The sequence below is a fragment of the Lissotriton helveticus genome, chromosome 7 (assembly GCF_964261635.1).
Source record: "Lissotriton helveticus chromosome 7, aLisHel1.1, whole genome shotgun sequence".
In the NCBI taxonomy this organism is placed as follows: Eukaryota; Metazoa; Chordata; class Amphibia; order Caudata; family Salamandridae; genus Lissotriton; species Lissotriton helveticus.
Genome location: NC_136068.1, coordinates 414,765,810 through 414,789,148, shown reverse-complemented (window position 1 = coordinate 414,789,148; position 23,339 = coordinate 414,765,810). Strand labels below are relative to the sequence as shown.

Here is a 23,339-nt window from a genome sequence, read left to right as displayed (position 1 = left end):
AATTTGCTCTCTGCTGGGTGGCGTTCATATCTACTGCCCACCCACACTAGTGCTGCTCTCTGCCAAAGCGTAACTTGGGTACACAGACATGCCGCTACATAGTACAGCCACTAGTCCCTGCTGAATTCTGTACAACTCTGAGAGGGACAAATGCCTGCTATCCACGCCTGTGGAGGTGGTATGTTACGCCACGCCCTTACCCCCTCTCCATCACCCTCAGGGTAGCTTGCAACGAGGTACACAATCGGGCTACCCCAGGACGTGGCGGACATAGTAGGGGCCCACACTGATGCACAAGCTTGCAATTTGTACATGCTGCAGTTCATCTGCATCGGAGTCACTCTGTTCTGCAGTGGGATTCTGGAGCATCACACTAGTATTAGCCCGCGCCTGACACTGACCAGCGTGCCTGTCATGTAGTCTTTTGCTCCCACCCACAATATGATGCTATACCTGCTGTTGTCAGGCTTTCTCCACTAAGTTCCTGGCACAACACACCGACTACATCCTACCACTCATATCATCCACGTAGTCTGAGTCGTGCTTTGTTTGGATCCTTTACTGGGGCCCTTTATTTATTTATTTATTTATTTATTTATTTATTTATTCAAAGTTTTATATAGCGCGAACAAGAGCCTTACAGATATCAGAGCGCTTCACAGAGACAGGGGTAGGGGCAACAGGAATGAACAAGATAATGGGAGCAGTATAGTAATCAATAACATACTAGGATAACAATAATATACAGAAACATATCAATTTACAAACAGGTAAACAAGTAATATAAGACGGCACAAGTCATTGATCCCACTACAGAAGGGTTCAGGTAAAACCTTGGATGTGTGGATGGCTTATACCAATTTCTTAGGATAAGAAAGCACTGGGTGGGGGCAACGGGAGGGCGATTCAATGAGCCTGACTCTGACAAGGCACCAACGACATTTCAGGGCGCAGGGCTCAATCAACCTCACCTTGCCGTCCTGGGGAAGCCAGAGGGCCGGCAATCCAAGCTTGTCTTCGATGCAAAGAAGACCATCACACGTTCATGTACGGAGGAGCTGGTACAAAATGCTGAGGACCAATCCAAAGCACAATCTTCCACTTCAGACGACGAGGTAAAAACATTGCTGCTGGCGATGCAGCAGAGTCTCACGGCCTTGTCCAGCAAGATGGACACGATGAACAGTCGCTTAGACTTCCTGGTGCTGTAAGTGGATAAACATGATGAGCAAATCAAGGAGGCAGAATGTAGGATTTCATATACGGAATATACTACGTCCCAGCTGCACCAGCAAATGACACAAATGGACAAGCTTCTGAAAGTAATCGCCACCAAAAACGAAGACCTTGTAGCTCGAAGCTGCCGGAATAACCTACGCGTCGGGCATTTCGGAAAGTACGAACACTGGCCGCATGGAAGAATTCATAGAGGGACTCCTGCGTGACACTTTTGGAACAGACGCCTTCTCTCCCCCATGCGACTGGAGCGTGCACACCGGTCTCTCGACCCCCGCCCTGCTCCGGGTGGCGTCTCGCGTCCCATTGTGACTCTGCACCTTAACGATCGGGACCGAGACGCCGCACTCCGGCTGGCACGCGAGAAGAAGACATTGACATATGAAGGCATGAAATTTACCATCTATCCTGACTTCACTGTAGCTGTACAGGAGCCTCTCCGCAAGTTCCTCAGTGAAACAAAAGCTCCGAAAGGCGCAAATTGACTTTGCACTCCTGTATCCGGCATGCCTACGGGTCACCCATCAAGGCAAGCAAAGCGTATTTGTGAATCCACAGCAAGTTGAAGAGTTCCTCAAGCGCATCAAACGACATTCACCTCACCGGAATTCCGATGACTGCACCTCCAATCACATTCCCCTGAGACTGACAGCCCCTCGTAATAATGGGAAACGCTGGGCCATCCCGAAACTTTCAGTCCTCTATTGACCATTCTGTTTCTCTGCTATCCTATGTCTCTTAGACCCACATGTAGCGGGACATAGCCTCACTTCCATTGGCAGCTTGACCTGCATGTTACCTGTCGACGTCAGCTAAGTGTACCTAGCACCCTTGGTGCATCTTATTGTTATACAGTGGGCTAACTATATGACTCTGACACTTGTACATTTTCTCCTCTGAATAGTGCCGAGCACCCTCCCATTGTTTCTTCCTATGTCCTCCTGCTGCTAGTGCAGCTGTTTGTCGGCATTGGGAGAAGGGAGGTACCTGTGGGCCACTAGCGATTCCCCCTCATATGGGTGATTCCTCCACAAGACTCTCTTGCAAGTTGGTCTCGTTTGACCTGGATTGACCAGTTTGAGTATTTTTGGGCTCAGGGTCGGAAATGTAATTTCAGCACAATTGAGGTGCTGTTGTGGGTTGAGTGGGAGGGGGGGGAGGAAGGGGATTTGTTTCAATGTCCACTGTTAACTATTTTGCTGCAGCATGACAGACCTATGATGTTACATTGCTTACAACACACAGGGGGTACACTGCCATCTGTCACACACCAATAGGCTCTACCCATATATTATGGGGTGGGGATTTTAATGTTGACTGGCACACTTCCCCCTTCCATGAGAGAGGCACTTATTACGGCCCTGCTCAAACCTGGAAAGTGACCTCTGGCAGAGGTTATTGCAAATCGTTTAGCCCTATTAATGGAAAAGCTAGTACTCCCTGATCAGGCAGGCTTTGTTCCGGGCAGAGCAACCACACATAATCTCCGTACCCTATTTTCCATTCTACAGAATGTTGCTCCTGAACTGCCGCTGGCGGCAGTTGTTTTAGATGATACTAAGGCATTCGACTCTGTCGAATGGGATTATCTATTCGGGGTGCTACAGAATATTGGGGTTTCCTAATAGATTTCTGTCTTGGATAATGCTGCTGTATCCGCTCCAGACGGCAAAAGTCTTAATCAATGGGCATCTATCTGACGCGTTCCCCATATCTAAACAGTGGTGCCCACTCTCTTCCCTGTTTTTTGCGCTCGCAATCGAACCCTTGGCGTCTAAACTGCGGCGGCATCACCAAGACAAAGCACTGCCGTGTAACCTACGACAGATCCTCATATCTTTATATGGGGATGACATTACCCTCTATGTAAGAGATCTGCAGGATAACTTAAACCCACTCTTGCGAGAATTTATAGTCATCTGGAAACTATCTGGGATTCATATAAATTGGGGGAAGTCACAACTATTTCTCCTAACACTTGCAGCCTCTCGATTTCCCCTGGAATGGTGCGACTCGGACCTACGCTATCTCAGGATTGGAGTATCTAGGGATAGGGAAGAGCTGATGCTCCTTAACTATGGTACAGCCATAGATCGCATTACAGATCATGTCACTCGATGGATCTCACTGCCGCTGTCCCTGGCAGGGCGCTCTGCATTGATTAAGATGGTGGTTCTTTCACAAATAAAATACTATATCTATTTTTAAATATCCCATATTACCCCAGTCGACATTTTTTCCAGACACTCAAGTCAGAAATGATAAGGCTGATATGGGGGGGAAAACAACCATGCCTACAATGGAAAGTGCTCACACAGCCATATTCCCAGGGAGGCTTTGATGTTCCGGATTTCGAGTTGTATTATACATGCGTGCAGGCCCACTATGCTTCCTATTGGTTCCAACCCCCTAGGTATATGCCACAGATTGCAGCGGAGCAATGGTTAGCAGACCCCATCTCTTTGGATGGCATGTTGGGCACCCCCCCTCCCCCCCGTACTCGCGACACTGCACCTACCACATGTACAGTAGACGCCTGCCACCGTTTACCGGCTCTCCTTCAATGCCCAATGTGATACTCGCCGCTCCTCCCACTCTGCTTTCATTCTCATGCCACTGCTACTAGAAAAAAGGTTCCTCAGACTCTGTGAGCGCACCAAAATTACCACATGGGGAGATCGCTATCAAAATGGGAAATTGCGATCCTCTGAGCACCTCTTTTATGGGTTGCAACCCTCCTCGCTGGAAATATCTTTGTCTGGCTCCATCAAGGCATACGATCTATTACCCCAGAGTTCCCTCAGGAACCCCCTACCCGGGCTCCCTTACAAATGATGCTACGTAATTCATCGCCGGGACACCTGGTCTCTACGCTTTACAACACAATACGCACTCAACAGAGGGAAGCTCCCAGCTCTTCCAATGCAAAGTGGAATCTGGAACTAGGGTATGAAATAATGGACGACCAATGGACATATTGCTGCTTTCAAACAGAACAAATATCCGCCAGTGGTAGACTACGCGTTACACACTATAAATTCCTGCAATGCCTATATTATACCCCTGTCAAAATGTTTCACTTTAAATACAGATAGCTGTGAGATGTGGCAGTCCAGGGGCTGATTTCCTACATCTGTCCTGGGATTGCATACAAGTGAGTGAATACTGGACCCAGTTTTTCGATGCCCTAGAACTGATGACACTCATTACTTTAGAGCGCACACCTTTAATAGTATTGTTGGGATACACTAAGCTTATTCCCAAGTCATGTCGCAAATATCTCGCCATTGTATTGATGCTAGCTAAGCGTAGAGTGGCTTGCAGGTGGGGTTGGGGACAAGCGCCAAAGTTCAAAGGAATGGCTTAATGATTTAACATATTGCCAAGAACAATTGACTCTGTATGCCGAAACGCTGCCCCATGCCTCGAGGTCAAGAGATATGTGGAGCCCTCTGCAAGGTTACCTTCTCGCACACTCGACAGAATCCCAGTCTGACAAGCCGAGGCAGTCATGCAATGAAGGTCCTCACATTTCTGAAAAGTGTAATATGCTATATTCATGCCGCATTTACCATGTCATACGTGTTTTGTTATAATGAGCCTAACTTGGTGTGCGCTATGTCCTACATTCCTTTTGTGATGATGCTAAGACTCTTGTGTGATATCGAAGTTCCTTGTACGTTTCTGTAACTAGCCTAGTGAATTGTGTTTTCTCTACCCAGCAAGTGCCTTAAGTAGATATGTAAAGAGCAGTAAATACGCCTGCACAATGTACCGAATATACATTCCATCTAACCATATTGCATATTGTGTATGTACCTGTGTGAATTTGACACTGCTTCTATTTCAATCCACCATGTCTTATGAATTCTGCTAAGAATTGTTTTGTAATCTTTTAATGTCTTAAAATAGTAAAAATAAATAAAAAAATAAATTAAAAAAAATAACATTGATCTCTAGTTCTACTGCTCGGAGTTTCATTATCCAAATTGCTTTTCTTCGTCTCAAAGGAAGCTCCTTGTTACCACTCCGTACATCAGACCTCACATTATCTATCCCAAGAAAGCTGAATATGTGACTATGTGTTCCAGGGACATCTTCAAGAGTGTGTAGCACAATAGGATATTGTGTTTCCTTGTTTTTCAGTGCCGTAAAGTGTTCGGCAATTCGTTCTCTTAACGGTATGATCGTACTCCCAACATACATTTTTTGACATGTGCAAATGATTACATGAACAACAAATTTCATGTCACTATTGACGTTCATAGGTATAACATGATCACCTGTTATTAAAATTAAACTAACACTTTGTCCATGGCCCATCTGCATGTGTTGCACCATCCACACTTTTGAAAACCCTTAATACGAGCACTCAACCAGTTGTTTCGTCTATGAGTTTGTGGGTAACTAGGACTCCTCAGAGTCACCTAAGTAAGACCTCTCCTGGAATTGAGACTGAGGGTCACGGTCATGAATGGAGCAAGACACTTGTCTGATCTGAGTTTATGCCAATGTTTATGCAATGCACAGAGGAGCTTATTGGTATCGGGATGGTAATTGGTAACAAACATAATTGTATCTGTCTTTTTGGATTTGCTCCTATATACTGGCTTCTAGTGTGTTTTCATGCAACAGTCTTCGTGCCCGCTGTGCAGCTTGATCTGTTTGTATACTGTATCCCCTCAATGTGAATCTCTGTTTCATATCCAAAATAGTTTTTCAAACTCACTATTCTCTGTACAATTGCACAGTGCTCATGCCATTTCCCCATAGGCGATAACATTAATTTGAAATTTAGGATGGGACCTGGTAGCGTGAAGTCCGGGGTTACAGGATATACTCTTTCTGTACATTTTACTGCAAATCCTGTCTTCAGAAACATAAAGGTCTAAGTCTAGAAAGACCATATGATCTTTATTGTAGTGAAATGTAAATGTATATCTTAACTCCAATGACTATAATCTCACAAAGAAACTCTAGTTCTTGTATAGACCCTGTCCATATTAGTAGTCAGTCGTCAATATACCTTCCCTAATGTATGTGGCCAATCGAATGTGAGCCTTGTGGGTCCCAAATCTGCTCAGCCTCAAACCATCCCATGAAGAGATTGGCAAAAGACGGAGCGAACCTCAAACTCATTGCGGTCCCAAGTAGCGGTCTATACCAATTACCATAAAAAAAACGCATTGTTTTCAAGAATCAATTTTTGTCATGGTAAGTATCATTTCTGTATGGTCAGGATAGTCAATTGGTCTCTTGTTTAAAAAGGATCTTAATGCTTTCAATCCCAGATCATGGGGCATGTTGGTGTACATCCATAGTCACTAATATCCCAGGTCCCCATGTTACATCATTAAGTAACAATGGAGTCGTTGCCCATGCGCACTATCATCGAAAGGAGGAGTCACCTTACCTCATGACTAGCAAAGACTTCTTAAAAGGAAAAAAACTTGCAAGCATCAGGACCCAACACTAGATGGCAGGAGAATGCATATGTATCTACAGCACACATGCCTCTAACAGAGTGTCAATGCAGACATCAGCAGGAAAACGTGTTAAATGTTTGTTGTAAAAGAACATTACTTAGCTTGAATTACTTCCCTGGTCCTGTTTGCAGAGCAGCACCCGTTAACTGTTTCTGCGCCTGATTGCCAATTGCTTTCTAAAAATTTCAGGCTGTGGTGCTGCCGCAGGAGATTATCATAATACAGAAATTAACCGTGATAAGGAAGCCGCAGACCTTTTTAGGAATTTGATTTCAGGGATTACAGTGGATAAGGCCTTGGGTAACACTAAGACTAATAGAAAAGAAGGACTTAAAGATACATTTTTACATCTTGAGACACTCAAAAGAGCAGAATTTCCCAAGTGTTGGGATGCTGCCACGCTTAAACAGTACCTTACACGCGATAGGATCCCATGTGGACAGATAATACCAACTTCTGATAACCTTGAACCTGATTTATTGATTAAGCCATCAATTAAATACTAGCATGACATACAGGAGTGCAGTTATAAATGCACTTAATTTTGTGCATACTAAAATGTTTGGAACATTCCTATTATGCACTCCCTTCTCCTACACTTCACCATTAATGATCACACCAGAACTCCTTCAATGTATTCCCGTTTATTGCTTCAAAACATGGTGCCACATAAAAATGTCAGGCTTGTTTGTCAATCACATACAGTCTCTGCCTTTGTCATGCCTACCGTCTGCCCCTTGTGCACTACAATACATGATTTTAACAATTGCTCTCCCAACGCCTACAAAAGAACCTCCCACTCCTTTGGGATTATTCCAGTAGGCCTCCAAGTTAACCTTGCTAGGTGCCAACCTTCTTACATGTTTATTTGCATTATACTTACTGGAATATTGTGAATAATGTTTTGATATCTGTGAGTAATTTCACTTTGTGTTTTTCCTTCAGCTATCAACTGTACTGCATGGGTCTAGAAACCCACTTTCTCTCAGTGAAACACACAATCTCACTTTACCCATTTACTAGTTCTGAATGCCTTTCATCTTCACATTTGAATCCTTTTCCTTCCTGTGAGAAGTTAGCCTGGCATATGATGTCCACTAGCTCTAGTGGGCACCTTGCACCAGTCTAATCGACCCTTATTGATGGTGGTTGTAAAGTCAACCTTATAGAAAGCCGTCCTAGTGGAAGCATGAACCAGCAGTCTTCAGGCTAAGACTTCAGTAGGCGAGTTAAGCAAGTTGTTTTACCATATATAATCATTGAATACCAAATGAAAGGACACCACACAAGGTATATATCACATATATTTGTATTTATTCTAAGCACAACCCCTCTGCACTCTTTGAGGTCAGAGGTAAAAATACAATACAAGTCACACTGTTAATATACGATAAGTTGCACGGTATACGTTATGCTCTATGGGCCTCACAAACCATATACTAAGAAAGTGGTATAAGTACCACGTGAGAGTTAGAAAGCAGGCCTACGGCCTGTAGAATCGCTGGGGCAAAACTAAACAACCAAAGGTTAGGAAGTAGGAGGCCCACGGGAGACTCGTGCACTGTCTAAACACAGGCACGGGTTCCCATTGACTTTCTATGGAGATCGTAAAAGATACAAAGTTACAGATTAAGGACACTTCCGGATGGATTAGGGTGGAACCCTTTTAAACTAGAACACTTCGAGAGTCAAGACCCACCGGAGCACTGGAGTACTCGTGTTACCTCACCCAGGGAAGCCGGGTGCATAGGTGTCTTTTCGTGTCGGGTTTCGTCATCGTTTTCTATGGAGAGCTACAAAAGTGCTGCAGGCGACCAGAGGAAAAGTGTTCGGGTGGATCCAAGGGTGGATCGGTGATGTGAAGAACCTGAAAGCAGAGGGGACAGAGTCTGGGTCATTAGCCAGTGACCAGGAAGGTACCAGGCGATGTTAGGTGCTTTAAGGTGAAGAAGGTGAGTTTGTCTCTTCAGCCACGAGGTCCAGGAGGCATCGATGATGACCAGGCACTGGATTCGAGCTGTCCCACGATGGATCTAGATGACTGCGGTGTCGGTATCCGGATTTGACCCAACAAGCCTTGGCAACCGCAACCCACGCAGGATGTTGAGATTGGCTCTGTTGCAGACCAACAAGGTCTGTGACGCTTCTCCTTTTCAGGGAAGCTGGAGCAAGCCTGGAGCAACTAGGAAAGCACAGTAAATTCAAGATGGCGTCTTCAGGGGGCTCACTAGCCAACGGGCAAGGAACCGGAAAGACATGTCGAGCTCAAATGCAAAGGCGGGGCCCATGGGACACTCGCGGAGTGTGGGGGGCTGGGCTTCAGTGCAAATGGTGCTCTGGGCTGGGGCTTCTCGTACCCCAATGCACAACTTACTGAGGCTTCAGGAAAGGAGTGCAGGTAGCAAAATGCACGATGTCCAAGATGTCCGGTCCCACGTCTCTCTTGTCCGCCACGGGTCTCAGCTTTGCTGTGGATGTGGATCGGGGTCAGAAAAGTTTGGAAGTCCAGTTCTTGAGTCGTAGAGTCTTCGGGTTCCGACGGGAGCCTTGAAACTGCAGACTGGCAAAGTTGCTGTTGGTGCCTGTTTGCACAGGGTGGTCACTCCTTGACCACAAGGGAGAAGTCTTCCATCTTCCAGTCAGAATGGAATGTTGAAGGTCCAAGATATGTCTTTCAAAGATTCGTGCAGGATAATCTAAATCCCCGGGTACACAGCTCCTATACTTCTACTAAGGATGGGTCTGGATTACCTGACTAGGTCCCTCCTGTGGGTGGACCTGAGAAGGGGGTGGTTACACCCCTTTCCCTTTGTCCAGTTTCGCGCCAGAGCTGGGGCTGGAGTGCCCAAGCAACTGGTTTGAACTGGGCTATGCATGGAGCACCTTGTGCGCCCCACGCAGTGTCTAGATGCATTCACTGAATGCAACTCTCCCTGCCCCAATACACAAGACCCCTGTCTGGAGAGGTGCTGGCACCTCCCTGGACAGGAAACCTATTGTCCAGGCCTCCCCTGCCGGAGTTTCGTCCAGCAGCAGGAGGTCAGACTCTGGTCTGTGGAAGCAGCATCCATATTGTGATGCTGAGGCTCTGTTCAACTTTAACCGGGTAAAGCAGTAAGCTACATGTCTTTTCCCTCTAGAAGGGTGGAATGCTACCCCCGGCGCCAGAATTTGCGGGGGGGGGGTAGTATTCCAAAGTGTTTGACACATTACACGACCTGTTTTGATAAAGCCAAACCAAAGTTAGTATTAACCGCAAGGATTATAATGCACTTAAAAGTATATGGTATGGCTATATCATAGAACAGCTGTAAAGAGATGGTTCAGAAAGCTGCAGAGGGGCGTAGCTCAAGCTAGGGCACCAAAGCACTCTGCCTCCTGGATTGTCGAGGCCTACCATAGGAGTGGCTTATAGGTGTGTATGTGTCTATATGTAAAGGCAGATATAGGTATACTATATCTAAGTAAGGGGTGATTACACCACCTTACCCAGGCTGTGTGAACAGACCTGTTGTGTCAGTTTGGAAGGCAAACCAGGGGTGGCACAATACATGATGCAGCCCCTGGTAGGCCTAGGGTGCACCTATGGTACACTATACAGGGGCTCACAAGGGTGACCCAGTAACCAATCTGGTATGTACCTAAAGTACATGGTATCAATTTAAAGCGAGAACAGCTGGGCTGTGGGTCTGATTAGCAGGGCCCACAGCCACATTAACGTCGAAAAACCAGAGAATCACAGCAAAAAGTGGGGGTGACCATAGCAAGCAGACCCTAGTCTCCTACACTTCCTTTGTTCTTACACACACAATTCCCCCTCTAAATGCACAAGCGCCTATTCACAAACCATTTTTAAGTACATTTAGGGCCTGATTCTGATGCGTTTAGCAAAGCATTCCCACCTAGGGCCTGATTCTGAAGCGGTTCGGAAAGCCTCCTAACGGCATTTGCTCCTTCCAAATCGGATCGGGAACGTGTCTTCCCAACTGAGGGTCCAATTATGATGCGGTTAGGAACAAATGCTGCCATTGAAGTCAATGGGTGTCTAACCAAATCGTATCGGGAAGCATCCGGATGCATCGTACTCTCCCGATCCGAGTGGGTCGGAAACCATGCCCAAACCGATTTGGTTGGGAAGCTTTCCAACCCGCATCAGAATCTGGACCTCAGTAGTTCTGGTCATGTACTACAAATTGCTATTCACAAACATACATTCGGAGATCTCCATCTTTTTTCTGCAAATATATCCACCCCGATTGCAGAGATCTCCACACAGTCTATGATTTAGTTGTAAAGTGGGAGTGACTTGAAAATGGGGAAGACTGACTACAAAAAGGGTAGAGTTTAAGCAAAGACTACAGTTAGCCTAATGCTATACACAAATTGCACTTCTAAAAGTACTCAAGCCAAAAAAGCCTCAAACCAGCCGTAAATATACTCCAGCTCTTACAGAATATGTAATTCTAAACTGTTTTAATAAACTTAACTAAACAATATTTGCATTTTTATTAAAATGCAAAACTAAATAAGTGCATAACAAAATTTCTAGTGCACAGTAAATAAACATTTGTCTGTAGATTGGATTTTTTTTTTTAAATCCTTAAAAAAATTATTCTAGATTAAATATATCGAAATTATTTAATATACTGTTAGTAGTGCTGTAAAATTTTATTTGTTCTAGGTTTAAAATAATTTTACATTAATACAATATTTTTATCCCTCCCTAATTTTAATAAACTTATGTTCGAGGCATGTGGGCTGCTAACATTCATATCTATAGCCGCCTAGTGTTGGGTCCGAATGATTGCACATTGTTGTCCTGGAAGAGTCTTCGAAGTATCACGAGATAGGTGGCTCCTCCCCTGGACTACAGTGCGCATGGGCATCGACTCCATCCCCAGATTGTTTTTTTCCGCCATTGGGTTCGGATGTGATTTCGACGTCTCCTGTTCGGAATCGTGACAGAACTTTTTCAAGGCCAAAAGGCCTTCTTTGCACCGTCGGTATTGTTCGTGTTCGGTCCCGTATATCTTCCAGCTCGTGGAGTCGGATATCCGGGGGGTCGTGTGATTCTCTTCGGTGATCGGGGCCTAGTCGACGCAGCAAGACTTCGACGGCATGGAACGGAGTCCATTCAAGAAATGTCCCGTGTGTGGATCCAAGTAGCCACACATTGACGTCCATCCTGTGTGCAACAAGTGCCTGTCGCCGGACCACGAAGAGGCCAACTGTATGGCCTGTTCCAGATTTCGATCGAAGAAGACGATCAGGCTTCGGCGCGTGGCGCGCCTTGAGGCCCAGCGATCGGCTCCGGTGGACATCTTTGACGACCCCGAAGCAGACGAGCAAGTGCGTCACCTGCAGATTTCCCCTACACCGGTGGAGGTCGAGTCCGACGACGGAGCGGACATCCACAGTCAAGACATTGAGGAACTCGTCGAAGGTAGGGGACGACGAAGCATATGGGGCCACGGAAGATAGCTCGGAGGAAGAGCTATGCCCTGTTCGTACTCTTACAAAGGCTCAGGTCACGGGATCGCCACGCGGCCTTACCCAAGACCTTACTCCTCACTCCACGGCCCCGCCTTCCGGCCCGGCTACGAAGACCTCCGCGGAGCCGCCATTACTGAAATCGAAACTGAAACCCTCGGTATCGATGAAAACAAAGATGGCCGACACGCCATCGAAACCGAAGACGTCTGCTCCACCACTGACGCCGTCGTCTTCGAGGGCCTCCAAACCGATGAAAGCTGTCGACCAGGCAAAGGTGCCGAAGGTGGTCAAGGAGCCAAGCTCGAAGAAGTCCGTCGAGCTGGTGTCAATCAAGGCGGACAAGCCGACCTCCAAGAAGGCTGTCGAGCCTACATCGGGACAGTCTGTCGCGCCGAAGACCAAGGGGCCCGTAGACGCGAAGTCAGTGAAGGGCACTGTGAGCCAAGGTCTGGGGTCGTTACTCCTAAAGGGAAACCCGTCGATCCGAAGCCGTCGGCATCGACGTCTGCAGCCGTGGACAGTGATCGAAGCGCACCAGTCAAGGGTGCTCCTGCTCCTGCTCCTCCACCAGACAAACACAAGTCATCCACGCTCGGGTCTTCCCCTGGGGGCGGACCAAGGACATCGGTCGGATCGACGAAACCGTCCGCTTCCTTTACGAAGCAGGTCTCGGACTCCCTCAAGCGCCTTAAGGACAAGGCTTTGGCATCGGAACCGAAGACTCCTTCCGCACCAAAGCCGGCGGACCCACCGAAAACCACCTCGGCGCCGCTCCTCTACACGTTGCCGCCTAAGGTGGCGCCGAAGGCCTTTGCACCGCGGTCGGTGCCCAAGGACACTGTGTCGAAGTCAGCTCACCCGACAGGGCCTTTGGGTCATCGACACCCTTTAGTTGAAGAACGGTCGGAGCATTTCATCGATGCCGACACCGGGAAACTCACGCTATACAAGAGGAAAATTACTTCACAGCCTTTACTGTCATTTACAATTCCTCTGAAACGAAAGAAGCCTGCACCAGAAACACAGTTCTGGTTGAGCAGATTCTTCCTCAGCCTGGGAGGAGTGCAACACCTTCACCCACATACTCTGATGGGGATGAAGGGGAGCAGGATGAGGAGTACAATTTTCCTGCTCATACAGAGCCTGATGAGCAACAGGACTCATGGATGGACACAGGTGATCAAGGGGACCAGCAGACGGTCCAGGATCCTCAGGTTTATAACGTCAAGCCGTCTCCCACTGAAGATTCTGCGGCATTTAATGCCTTAATTGAAAGGGCAGCTACAAACCATAAAGTGGAAATGCATGCTGACCCCGTGGAGGTGGACTTCTTTTTTGACACTTTCTCTACTGCTGAAAAAACTGTCAAGACTCTCCCAATGTTGAAAGGGGTCCTTAAGCATGCGGCAGACATTTTCAAGGAACCCACGAGATCACGGGTTGTCAACCCACGCATTGAGAAGAAATACAGACCGGCACCTGGCGACCCGACCTACATAAGGGGCCAGTTGCCTTTGGACTCTTTGGTGGTCTCTAATGCCCGCAAGAGGGCAAACTCCCAAACCACGGGTGAAGCTCCTCCCCCAGACAAAGTCAAAAGTGCTGGAGGCATCTGGGAAGAGGGTAGCAGCTCAGGCGGCCAACATATGGCGCATCTCAAACACGCAGGCTCTGTTGGCCAGATACGATAGGGCACACTATGACACCCTAGAGCAGCTGTTACAACACCTCCCAGACCAGTTTAAAGAGGGAGCTGAAATGCTTATCCAGGAGGGGAAGCTCATCTCCAACGCTGCTATAAAGTGTGCGCTAGATGTTGCGGACACAGCAGCGAGAGCGATCAACACTAGTGTGATGTTGAGGCATGGCTCCGCATCTCGGGATTCAAGCCAGAGATACAGACTACTATCCTCAACCAGCCCGTTAATCCAGACAGGTTATTTGGTCCAGAGGTGGACACCACCCTGGAGAAGATCAAAAAAGATACCGAGACTGCCAAGTCCATGGGAGCTCTCCAGTCACAACAATTTAGAGGGAACACTTTTCGCCGCTCAGGCAATCGAGGTGTTAAAAGAGGGCACATGTCGCAGCAGACGCCATTCAATAAAAGTGGTGCGCAATCCTCCTACAGCAAGCAGGGCAGAGGTGGATACAGAGGAAACCGTGCCAAGGGTAGAGGCAGAGGCAACAACAGTTCCCGTTCCTCTGCCGCCAACAAACAGTGACTGCCTGTCACTGCCCCCCGACCATCCAACACCTGTCGGGGGGAGACTCCAACAGTTCCTGCCCGTCTGGAAGTCCATCACCACAGACAGGTGGGTCAGGAAACTTATCCAGTTCGGCTATTGTTTGGAGCTGACCTCCACCCCACCACCCATGCCCCCAAAACACCATCCTATGTCAGCAGAGCACTTGCACTTATTGCAGCAGGAGGTTCTGGTGATGCTGCAAAAAGGCGCCTAGAGCTCGTGCCAGTGGAGGAAAAAGGCACAGGGGTTTATTCCCTGTACTTCTTAATCCCAAAAAAGGACGACTCACTCAGACCGATTCTAGACCTACGCCCCTTAAACCAGTACATTCTTTCAGAACACTTCCACATGTTGACACTGCAGCAGGTTCTTCCCTTGTTACAACAGGGAGACTGCCTCGCAACCTTGGACCTCAAGGATGCTTACTTTCACATACCACTCCACCCATCCCACAGAAAGTACCTCCGGTTCACCATCCAAAACCGGCATTACCAGTTCAAGGTACTCCCCTTCGGAGTGACCACTGCTCCCAGAGTGTTCACAAAATGTCTGGCGACAGTGGCGGCCCACCTCCGGAGACAGAGTATACATGTCTACCCTTATCTGGACGACTGGCTCGTTCAGGCAAAGTCAGCCCAGCAGTGCGCCGCAGGTATGTCCCACACCATTCACCTCCTTCACAGTCTAGGATTTACACTGAACTACCCGAAGTCGCACCTTCAGCCGGCCCATGTGCGGCAGTATTTGGGCGCGACGATCAATACTCTGGCTGCCACAGCTCAGCCAAACCCAGCGAGGATCGACAACATCCAGGCGCTGATCCAAAAGTTCAAACCGCAACACTCACTCCCAGCGAGAGTGTTCATGCAGTTGATAGGCATGATGGCCTCCTGCATCTTCATAGTCCCGCACGCGAGGCTCCATATGCGTCCGCTCCAAGAATGCTTAGCGCATCAGTGGACTCAGGCTCAAGGACAGTTAAACGACCTAGTGTTGGTGACGGGTCGGGCATACAGCTCTCTGCATTGGTGGAATCCACACAACCTTTGCAAGGGCCGACCGTTCCAAGAGCCTGTGCCACAGATTACACTAACGACGGACGCATCTCTCCAGGGATGGGGGGCTCATGTGCTCCACTACACGGTGCAGGGACTATGGACGACGCAGCAAAAGAAGATGCACATCAACTACCTAGAACTGATGGCAATCTTCATGGCATTGAAGTCCTTCAAAGTACATCTGTGCAACAAGATCGTGTTGATCCGGACGGACAACATGACGGCCATGTACTACATTCAAAAGCAGGGAGGTACGCACTCTCCACAGTTGTCTCATCTGGCTCAGAGCATGTGGAAGTGGGCCATTCAGAGGAACATCTTCCTCATGGCGGAACACCTCCCGGGCACGGACAATCAGATGGCGGATCTGCTCAGCAGGTACACCCACCAGATGCACGAGTGGGAGTTACATCCATGAGTACTCCGCCCGTACTTCCAGCAGTGGGGTCATCCAGAGATAGACCTGTTTGCCACGGAGGAAAACGCAAAATGCCAAAGCTTTGCCGCCAGGTTCCCTCACCCACTATCGCAGGGCAATGCGATATGGATGAACTGGTCAGGCAGATTTGCGTACGCTTTCCCCCAGCGCCTCTCATTCCGCTGGTGGCAAGAAAGCTAAAGCAACACTCGCTGACGCTCATCCTAGTTGCTCCAACGTGGGCGCGACAACCGTGGTACACCACGTTCCTCGAACTCTCCGTGGTACCGCATCAAAGACTGCACCTCACACCCCGGCTCTTAACGCAGAACCGTAGCGACATTCAGCATCCAGATCCGCAGCAGCTCAATCTGGCGATCTGGCTCCTGAGGTCTTAGAGTTTGGCTACCTTGATTTGCCCCCTGAATGCATGGACATCATCCGGGAGGCAAGGAAGCCCACTACTAGAGCTTGCTATGCAGCGAAATGGAAGCGATTTGTCGTCTACTGTACAGAGCACGCTATCAACCCGCTGGATGCATCCATTCCTAATATCTGCTATTTGTTGCATCTTTACAAATGCAATCTAGCATACGCTTCCATTCGGATACACTTATCCGCCATAGCGGCTTATCTCCAAAACAGGCAGCATCTCTCTGTCTTCAGGGTGCCTGCCATTAAAGCATTCCTGGAAGGGCTGAAGCTGGTCATCCCTCCCAGGACCCCGCCAGCTCCTGTGTGGAACCTCAATGTGGGGCTCACCAGATTGATGGGTCCCCCATTTGAACCTCTGCATTCATGTGAGCTTCAGTTCCTCACATGGAAAGTGGCTTTTCTCTTTGCCATAACGTCTCTAAGACGTGTTAGTGAGCTACAGACGCTCACAATCCAAGAGCCATTTATACAAATTCATTCAAACAGGGTGGTGCTGCGCACTAACCCCAAATTTCTCCCGAAGGTGGTGTCCCAGTTTCATGTCAATCAAACCATCGACCTGCCCGCATTCTTTCCAAACCCGGAAACGGTAGCAGAAAGGATGCTCCATACGCTTGATGTCAAAAGAGCGCTTATGTACTATATTGACAGAACACAACCTTTTAGAAGGACACAGCAACTCTTTGCTGCCTTCGCAGCCCAGCATAAAGGCAACCCCATTTCCAAAGCAGGAATAGCCAGGTGGATCGTTAAGTGTATTCAGATTTGCTATCAGAAGGCTAAGCGCACTTTAACGGTCCCGACAAGGCACACTCCACACGCAAGTTGGGGGCCTCCATGGCATTCCTAGGTAACATTCCTTTGGAAGACATTTGTAGGGCAGCCACATGGTCTACACCACATACGTTTACCAAACATTACTGTGTAGATGTGCATTCAAAACAGCAGGCAGCTGTAGGACAGGCTGTTCTTAAAACGCTTTTTCAGACTTCTGCAGCTGGCACGGGCGGCCGCCGTTAATGGAGGGACTGCTATGTATTCTATGCTATAGATATGAATTTAGCAGCCCACATGCCTCGAACTGAATATGCTACTTACCAGTATCCATCTGTTCTTGGCATGTAGGGCTGCTAACATTCATATCGCCCGCCCTCCTCCCCGGCGCCCGTAGCGGCTGCAGACTTTTCTTGCATTTAATCTCTAGCATGGCCATCGCTTACACGGTTAAACTCCATCTCTGCCACAATGGCTAAAAACAATCTGGGGATGGAGTCGATGCCCATGCGCACTGTAGTCCAGGGGAGGAGCCACCTATCTCGTGATACTTCGAAGACTCTTCCAGGACAACAATGTGCAATCATCCGGACCCAACACTAGGCGGCTATAAATATGAATGTTAGCAGCCCTACATGCCAAGAACAGATGCATACTGGTAAGTAGCATATTCATTATGTTCCCTATACTGTGCCACCAGATTGGGGGTCTTACTTTGGTAGAGACCACAGTCAATGTTTCAAGTTATTAGTAGAAACTTTACACTTGGAAATGTGGCTCCACCACCTGGTTTCTGCAGGTAGAGGCATACAAGTTTACACTTTAGAATAAGAATAACATTACTACTTTTGGCTACTTACCATTTCAGAGTGTGAAGTTATTCCAAAGTGTAAGAATAACTGAATGTATAGATTTACCTTTGTGAATAGGCCCCATTGTTTGCTGACTTACCATGGCCAAATGCCCATCCTTTGTGCACCCAAAACCCTCCTTCAGCTAAACCCCACTAGTAGACTGAGTGAACCTTCACTACCATACTGGAGGTTTTCCTTTTTTTAGGTCTCGTGACCTACAATGCGCGCAAGCGCATTGAGGGATCGAGAATTCAAGTGCTCAAAATCCTCATGAAACCACCAGCTTTTTGCTGGCGTTTTCATGAAGTTCACGTGGCCACAGGCACGTGCTTTTGGGCCATAAACTTGCATAGCCAGCTTCCCCCAGGCCGTAGCAGCACTCCTCCCACACCAGCACCTCCCCTCGCAAACACAGCCTTTTCTTCTCCTCCCCTAACTTTGCCGTCAGAACTCTGCTCTCCCCTCAGGCGCCGTGACATACTTCAAAGGCTTATCACTTCACACGGCCGCAGGCCGTGCAACCAGAGCACTTCAGTTGGTGCGCAGCCCCCCTCCCAGCACTGCCTTGTTTTCCCTTTCTTTTCTTTTTCTTTACATTTCCTTTTAACCGTTTTACTTGGTCGTTAGTCGTTTATTAGAAGACTCTTAAACTATCAACAACAATTACAATACAGCAGCTGAAACAGCACTTTGAAATAGAGCGTTTTGTGTTTTTTACAATATATTTAGTATTGTTAAGTTGTACTGTTTTCTTCTCCTTCCTGCTACCCAGGCTCCGCATTTCACCCATTGAAATAACTTTAGAGTAGCATAAAAGGGTATACAAACAAAGTAATGTAACTAAACAGAACATATATTCTTAACTAAATGTGGCATATACATGGATAATATATGGAAGGTATGTAAGCATAACATACCATATGTAGAGTGCAGGGTGCAGATTGTGGGCGCAGATTGTGGGCGCAGATTGTGGGCGCAGATTGTGGGCGCAGATTGTGGGCGCAGATTGTGGGCGCAGATTCAGAGTGCAGATTGGATTCAGAGTGCAGATTGGATTCAGAGTGCAGATTGGATTCAGAGTGCAGATTGGATTCAGAGTGCAGATTCAGAGAAAACTCAGCAGCACCACCACCACAGCATCAATCTGTGCAACCATTCAACAACAACTGGTTCAATTATGTTCTCTTAATGTTTCAAGCTTTATTACAAATGTCACAAAGATGTTATCTCACTTCTGTTATTGGATTTTCATCACAATAAAATACACTGAACATAATCTTCACAAACGTTATTTACAAAAGTTTAAACTATTGCCAATATAAATTACAATCACTTTTATTTAAGTATTATTTAAAAAAATTAAAAGCTGTTGCTATTTGTAATATCAATACATCTAAGTCACGTAAATACAAAACATGTTGCATTACAAATGCTATAGTCGTCACATGTGCGAAAGTTATAACTATTGGCATTGAAAATGACAAAGCTATTAATTTAGCTATTTTCAAAATCAACACATAAATAAAATAAATTGTCATTTACAAGACCAATAGCTCAAACTTTCATAATGCGAGACCTATTGCATTGCAAATGCTTGTTTCTCCTTATGCCTACGTACATCCTTGATCTTGACTTCTTGGCACCAGGGATCTCCCCTCTTATTTTGTATGAGCCGTTCCATTAGCTGCTTCATGAAGTAAGCAATATTCACAGCTCCAGTCCTGCATTAACCATACCTGTTTCTGAAGGGTGTTTTTTGGTCATTTTTCTTTGGTTTAAAAAAAAAAGAAATTATGTGGCCCCTTAGTTGATACTGCACCATCTGATCCAGAATGGTCCCATAATTTGCAATTCTTAGCTAGTAAGTGAAGGCCGGCCATACTCATCCAGTGCCTGAAAAGTCCGTAGATGGTGTGTGTAAAGTCTCTCAATCACTTCACTTAGTCTTTTTTGGTGATGGCTTTGAAAATAAATCCCATTTACCTTGGTCAGCGGACTCTATAATTCTCGCTTCGGTGCTTACTCTAATCAGGGGTTCCACTCGGCAACTCTGGGCATTAGCTTGCCTAATCTCCACAACGGCCCCACCAATTCCGGGGATGCCTGGCTCCACCTTGGACTCCCAGCAAGGGACCATCCCACAGGGAAAGCCAGGACGGGTTCCCCAGAGTTATACAGCGCCGGGACGCCCCGTTGCTGGGGCAGCTGTGCGCTTTACAAGTGTACTACATTTACTTTTACATTTACATTCTCTACTTTAAGTAACTTAAGATCACAAAATAACCTAAGCCCATCGCACCCCCAAACTTTGAGCAAAGTGTCTGGTTTATTTGTTGCACTACGCCTATGGTCATCTGTTGCCGGTATATAAAGCATTTCAAGCCATTGACTGGATATCTCCAGGTTTCTAAAGCACAGGTGGGAGATCCATGCTGATACAAGTGGACACACAAACCAACTGCAGAAAATAACTCTTGCCACTTTGGGTGTTGTAACAGACCTCAATTATTTGGACATTCTTAAAATTACTCCAAAGAGGTTCCTGCCCAGTAGCCCAAAATACCACAGCTGATGAAACACAAACGTCATCAGTCACCAATGTTCTCTATAGCTGAACCCATAAAAAATGCAGTTTCTTAGCATACCTTGCAGTGTCCATGTTCAGTTGCTGAGTAGCATACTATGCCTGATCGCCACTTGATGGTTCTGGTTTGAGTTCACAACATCCGACCGCTCAAGTGCAGCACATGCATCAATGTTTGGCAGATAGGAAGAATTATTTAAGGCCCAGGAGGGTGACAGCCAAAATAGCTGTAACAATATTGTATTCAAGATGGAAATTGCACGTCATTCGACTTGTGAACCGGTTAAGGCTCCCTTGCAGTGTAGTGGCAGGAGTGTGAAGGACTATCCAATCCACCCCAGTGTCAACTTTGAAAAAACAAGTCCCCAAATGCAGTAAGCTCATCCACCTGCAAGAGTAGATAAAAGGATCTTTTCTTCCAGCATGCGACCAGTGCAGCCTTATGTGAGGTAAATGGATAACCTTAATATTACTATGTTAATGTGCAGATAATTCACCCATGAGGCAACTGGAAATAATTGAAAGCATGTAGGCCTTTAAAAAAAGATACATTATGGAGTTTTAATTACAGGTAAGTTTTAATTATGCTTCACTTAACCATGTCTCATTTGCCCTCTTTGCTCATTCTGTGCTTTCCTTGAGTCTTTGTCTCTTTCTTTACAGACGGAACCTCTAAAAGTGCTCATGGAGAAGTACAAGCAAGCTAAGGGGCTGCAAGGGCGCAAGGTCTCCTTTCTCTTTGAAGGGCAGAAACTGACTGCCAGGTCCACCCCTGAGCAGCTTGGCATGGAACCGGATGATGTGATCGAGCTGTGGATCTAACATGGGTGCTCTGTTGTGGACTAGGGTGACTGGACCGGGCCCTCGTGTGGTGAACATTGTTCTGCATTTCCAAGGCTGTTCTTCTCAGCTTTGAGGCTGGTTCTTGAAATTATTTACTATTTGTGCAACCCAGGGCAGGAAGGGCTCTTTGCAAACTCTTGTGTGATCCTACCTCACTGATGGGCACTTCAATCCAGGGTGATGGAGCCAGATTCCAACTACTGCAGAGTTTTAACCACTTGGTGCCTGTCCTTGAGGAGGGGGGGGGGGGCAACAGGTGTCATTTTAGTCACATAAATTCTAACAATGTAATGTACACAGTCGCCAGTTGATACACTGTCACTTTAACATATGTTAAACCTGAAACATCCAAACCATTTGCATAATCCTCTGGAATGCACAAAATCAAATGCTTTGGCCCCCATCATAGTGTAATGTGTGGTTTGTTTCCAATGATGCCTTGTTATAGTGTTTTGAGGCCCAGTCTACAGTTAAAGAACTGGTAACATGCCAGATTACCTTAAATAATTTACTCCACTGGTTGGCAGGCCAGCATAAATGTCCAAGTGTTGATCAATTTCAGTGTTGAACTTTCACCATCAAATGATGCCAAACATGAAGCATGCTTCAGCGAGAAGTACGCATTGACTCCTGATGTGACATGAATCAAGTGTAAAGTCAGCACCATGCTTCAAGCTTTGAGTGGATGAGATTTATTTTCTTCTGCAGTTGAATTGGCCGTTTCCCAAAATTAAACTCTGGTGCCTATGTCAGTTCTATTGAGGGCTGCTTTGCTTAACTCCGGTCTGTGATCAGTTTACTTCTCAGCTATACAGATGCTGTCTGTTAAGGTGACCCTGAAGTCTTAAATACTGATTGGTTGATGAGCTGGCCTTTTTATAAATAAGCATTTGCACCAATTTTGTTTGGTAAGGAAGTGACTACAACTTTTTAGTTGTCAAAATAATTCATTTTTGCAGAATTGTCCTTTTTGTAATAAATAAATTAAATATTTTTTCTTAAGGATCTGCCTAGACTCAGTTGTGGGTGATATTTTGGCCTTGTTTCAATATTTTGCTTGGGGGGGGGGGGGGGCGGTGATTTGTCTGACATTCTAATCTATTACAATCTAATCGGCTTGGGGTAAAGAAGGGTGACCAGTTTGGGCAAACTTAAAAAAAACAAAAACATTGGGGTCATTATAATAGACAACTATTTTCTCAGAAGAATATTTGCAGAGGAAGTGCAGGCATTTCTTAAAAAAAAAAAAAATTCTCAGGGAAAAATAATTTCACCCCATTAAACTCTTTTCCCTACACTCCCACATTTTTAGTTCGAGCGACCTATCTCAATGCGCATGCGCATTGAGCGGGAGCGAGATATAAAGGGGCTTAAACAGAGGTTTAACTAGCTGGCGATTTGGTGCTGTGCCCGTGCGCTTTTAGGTCAATGCGCAAGCGCATTGACCTAAAATGCACGTGCACATCATCAAATCGCCATCTGTTCCCTCAGCCGCACTCCTCCCACACCTTTGAAGTGAAGCTTAGCTTCACTTCAAAGGCCCCTGCTGCTTCACACCCTCATGCCGCTCTCCCTGCTCCGCCCCCTCCCGCCGAGTCGCATTTCTCCTCCATCCTCCCCACAGCAATGCCCTCCGCCATACTTTCACTTTGACGGCCACAGACCGTCTCTCGTGTTTCTCCTTGTTTTATTTACTGACCCCCTCCAACCCCATATCCCATGTTTGCTATTCTTTTTCTCCTCTGTTTCTCTTTTTCACCTTTCCCTCTCATTTTCCACATTTCCCCCTCCATCTCAATCAGTCCTCACTGTTCAATCACCTCACCTTCTTATTTACTCTTATTACTATTTTCCAGTGTTCTTCACTTTTTCTTTATTGTTCAAACTCTCCGAGCTATGTGTTCTGATT

At 46.7% G+C, this 23,339-nt stretch overlaps 1 protein-coding gene across 5 annotated transcripts in view; it reads left to right on the top strand.

Annotated features, from left to right (window-relative positions):
* NFATC2IP (nuclear factor of activated T cells 2 interacting protein) overlaps positions 1-22,437 on the top strand; it is a 748,854-nt gene extending 726,417 nt beyond the window's left edge. For all 5 annotated transcript variants that reach the window (XM_078652306.1, XM_078652304.1, XM_078652305.1 and 2 more), the window contains one exon: positions 21,251-22,437. In XM_078652306.1, coding sequence (XP_078508432.1) covers positions 21,251-21,409 — 159 coding nt within the window. In that variant the 3' untranslated portion in view covers positions 21,410-22,437. The remainder of the gene's footprint in view (positions 1-21,250) is intronic.
* The last annotated feature ends 902 nt before the right edge of the window (positions 22,438-23,339 follow it).